This window comes from Anopheles stephensi, chromosome 2, assembly GCF_013141755.1.
Source record: "Anopheles stephensi strain Indian chromosome 2, UCI_ANSTEP_V1.0, whole genome shotgun sequence".
NCBI classification, from domain to species: Eukaryota; Metazoa; Arthropoda; class Insecta; order Diptera; family Culicidae; genus Anopheles; species Anopheles stephensi.
The window spans coordinates 12,581,402-12,585,160 of record NC_050202.1 but is presented as its reverse complement, the minus strand read 5'-3'; the positions used below and the strand labels follow the sequence as shown (position 1 = coordinate 12,585,160).

The window sequence follows — 3,759 nt, the reverse complement described above, 5'->3', positions numbered from 1 at the left end:
AATATCCAATCATCTACCTTCTTACGTACCGATTTGCTGACGAGTGTTTCTCTGTAACAGAATGTGAACTAACCATACTCTTCATTTGTCCTAAACATTGTGTTCAAGAATTTTAGGTCACAGTATCGACACCACCAAGCATCGACCTTGTTACCTTGTTAGGATGATAGGTGTTTATAGATCCCGAATTATGCGAGAAATTCCAGCTATCACCTTTAAAGCCATTATTCGAAGTTACTTTTCAGGGTTGCAAACATTATGTGTCATAAGGTAGCAGATGTCCACAGCTTAAGATCAACTCAACTCAAGATCATTCCAGGCAATTGATGTTCTTTTAACCACTCGGAACATCTGCTAGCGCTTTCGAGCACCAGTTAAATGATAATCTTCGCTGGCGTTATGGCTAAATAATCAACAGACCTTCTAGAAAAGCCATGCTTAACTACCGTGATGTTGTGAGATTGCTAATAGACCAAACATAGAGATTCTGGTCCTTGAAAGAGATAAAATCAATCACAACAAGATAACACTCTTGGTTCTAGAGATTTTTCAAACCATTATTTTAGCTCAAGAAGCTTCATTATCTGTAAATAGCTTCTTGATAAAGTTCTTTTCATATGGGCCTAAATCGTGAGAGGTATTTTGGTCACAAATTTAGGAATCGTTTTTCATACTTTTAATCGTTCTCATTCTTGAAAGGCAATCATTATCCTCTAAATACTGGAATGTAAAATGAGTTGCTACTATTAAATCTCAATGTTTAAAAGACATGTTTTAAAAAGTGTTTCTTCTCGTTCATCTTTATTAACAAATATCTTACAACGCATAAACGCTAAACGCAAAACTTATCGCTAAAGCCCTAGCACATATGACTCGATTTCACACACAAACACATAACACTTCAGTGCCCTTAACACAACCTGTATCAAAACAACCAGCTCCCCGCAACAGCCCGATCAGCTTACTGACGGCCACACTGCTGCGGCAAGGTCGGGAACGCAAACTTGGCCGAGCTAGGATCCACACCGTCCGGTAGCCCATCGCTCAGCATCACCGGGAAGTAGGCGAACTTGGCACCGTCACCGCCCGCACCCCTACCCTTCGGCTTCTCCGCCAGCGTATCCAGCAGGTTCTTCAGCTTCGCCTTAATGTCCTTCAGCTCGTCCTTCAGCTCGTCGCACACCTTGGAGCAGGCGGGCTGCGGTACGAGATTGGCCGGTGGTGCCTGGACAACCGACGGGCACAAATTGCTGGACGCCGTGAACTCTGGCTCTGGTACGGCTGGCTGGGGTGGTGGCGGTGGGGCAGGTGTCACGCGGCGTGTGGTCGGTGCCGGGCGTCGGGTGGTCGACGGAGTGCGTGGCGCTGGTCGGGGAGTGGTTGGTGGGGCGACTGTCTTCGTTTCGGTGTACAGCTGCTTGCAGGCCGGCGGGAAGAACAGATCCTTCCACTGGACGTTTTTCTCCTGAGACGCCTGATACACGTTGTTGCTGTGGATGGGACGGAAAAATATTCATAAGAACCGTGGTCTACTAATTGGCTCGGACCATCGTTTGCGGACACTTACATGCTGCGCTCGAGCCGTGAGATGTAGATCTTGGTGGCGGAATCCGGTGGCACGATGCGGTATCCCTTCAGGTCCGACACGTAGTGGACGAGATGTGGCTTACCGTCCGGATCGACGAACCCGTAGCAACCGTACGTCACATCATCCGGGCCCTTGACTTTGTGCTGGAAGTGGTTGTCCTTCTGCTTCACCACGTCCAGCCCATACTCGAACGAACCTTGTGGTAGCCGCCCGGACAGGTACGAGTTGGAGTTCTTCTCCACGTTAATCTTCACATCGATGCCCTCGTCACCGTAGTGAAGTGCGTGGCCGAGTGCAACAACCGTTGCTATCTGTAAAGAGGGAAGACCGTAGTTCGTTTAATATGAATCTTGTCACCAAGATAAACCCAAAGAAACCACCCGCCAGATATCTCAACAAGTTATTGGCAAATTCAAAAAATCACTGGGTGAGAAACTGGGTTTTGGTTGTGAAAACTGCTGTCACTGTCCAACCTTGATCCAATTCTAGCAACATTCCACCAGCTGCAACAGATGCTGCGCTGATGGCGCTGGTTTACGGCGAAGCCTTGACAGGCAACATCGAGTATATCTTATCTACCGAAAAAGCGACCGGTCTACAGGTGTCCCACACACGCCACATTCCACAGCACATGTGGCAAGCGAATGGCTCGCCGCATACACCACGATCATGAGTAAAGTGAGTTATGAATAAATCACTTTCCATCTCTCTCGCACCTTCTTTCTCTCATGAACACTCTCCTTCACCTTCAGCGCGCCATTTTATAGCAAAAGTAAATAAACGCATCGATGACGATACACGCGATCGATCCGATTGGGATGATGAAGGATGGTTTAATGTTATCGCATTAGCAGATTACTTCACTTCGCCTATTAATACGATTTGCATCTAAATCGGATCTTTTAGCGGCGCTGGCAGCCTCTTGCTTGCATGTAAAGTACTTGAGGAATGTATCGAAATGGAAGCGATGGAGGTGCCCAGTAGCTTGTAGAATTGATATGATTTTAAGAGGTTGTAAGTTGAAGTGAGCTTTTAAAATTAACATTTTTAAGTTGTTTACAGGTAAAGGATGTAGAGACTTTCAGATTGAATATTTAAAGAATAAATTATCCTCTTTTATATTAAATTACTCAACGATCTTTCTTTTTTGATTTTTGAATTCTGTACTTTATCATTTTTCTCTTTAGTTTTCATATGTTATATGCTTTCTTTATATTTTTTAATTGTATTTGGAAGGTTTCCTTAATGAGTGTGCTACTTTCTATTTACTTATCTATTTTGTACTTGAGTTTCCCATTTTTTATATTCAGTTTTAAACGTTAATTTTACTTCTTTTTCATTAAAAGCTTCTTCAAACAATATTTTTCTTGAAACTTTTGTTTTTTTTTATTCTAAAAAAGAACATTTAAATTTTCGAATTCTTTTTGGCATTTAATTTTTCAGTTTTTCACTATACAGCATGATTTTTCGCGAATAAAAATCATAACAGTTCTGGTCTACTTACCAACACTAAATATTTCGTCATGTTTACACAATTGGCACTTAAAAACTTTTTTGCTTATAAAATGTTCTAATGCACTTCGTCTTCGACGATCTTGCACTCAACTTCACCGATTTCACTGTTTAGCACCAGCTTTTGCTTAGGCCGACGTTCTATTCCACTCTCGCCGATTTGGATTTGAAGCAAAACGTTCTTAGCTGTCCCAACCGGATGAATTCACAGATCTGCTCGTCGTGTTCAATCAAAGCTACGCCCCCGGACGTACGTTACGGACTGCGCGCGTTTTGACTTTAACCGCGTTACTCAACCTCTGGCACACAACTGCTGCTGATCGAAGCCACGTCCGATGGTCTTATTTAAACGGCTCGCCTGACGTCCACCGAGGATACGGCGACCAGCCACAGCATCCGGTATGCAATCCCACTCCCCATCTCGCGTTCGTACTCGCACGGCGTTATCTATCGCTGCCACAAACACGCACCACCACCTTCGCCCGAAAACAACGAAAGCAGCAAAAGACTGGAAAGGTAGAGAGAAAAAAAACGCACACAACCCGAATATCACCAAAACCGGAGCGAACCAGCGACTCAGGCATGAAAGCGAAAACCTGTTTCCGTCCAAACCCGAAGAAGAAAAACAAAAGCTCAGCCTTCCATTCGGCTCATCCTCA

General features: G+C 44.3%; 1 protein-coding gene across 1 annotated transcript; it reads right to left on the bottom strand.

Annotated features, from left to right (window-relative positions):
* Positions 1-772: 772 nt before the first annotated feature.
* On the bottom strand, positions 773-3,434 carry LOC118504104. Its single transcript, XM_036038191.1, has 3 exons — positions 3,093-3,434; positions 1,568-1,899; positions 773-1,490 (listed from the first exon to the last, which is right to left on the bottom strand). The coding sequence occupies exons 1-3, from the start codon at positions 3,111-3,113 to the stop codon at positions 962-964; spliced, it is 882 nt and encodes a 293-aa protein (XP_035894084.1). The 5' UTR covers positions 3,114-3,434; the 3' UTR covers positions 773-961.
* Positions 3,435-3,759: the final 325 nt, after the last annotated feature.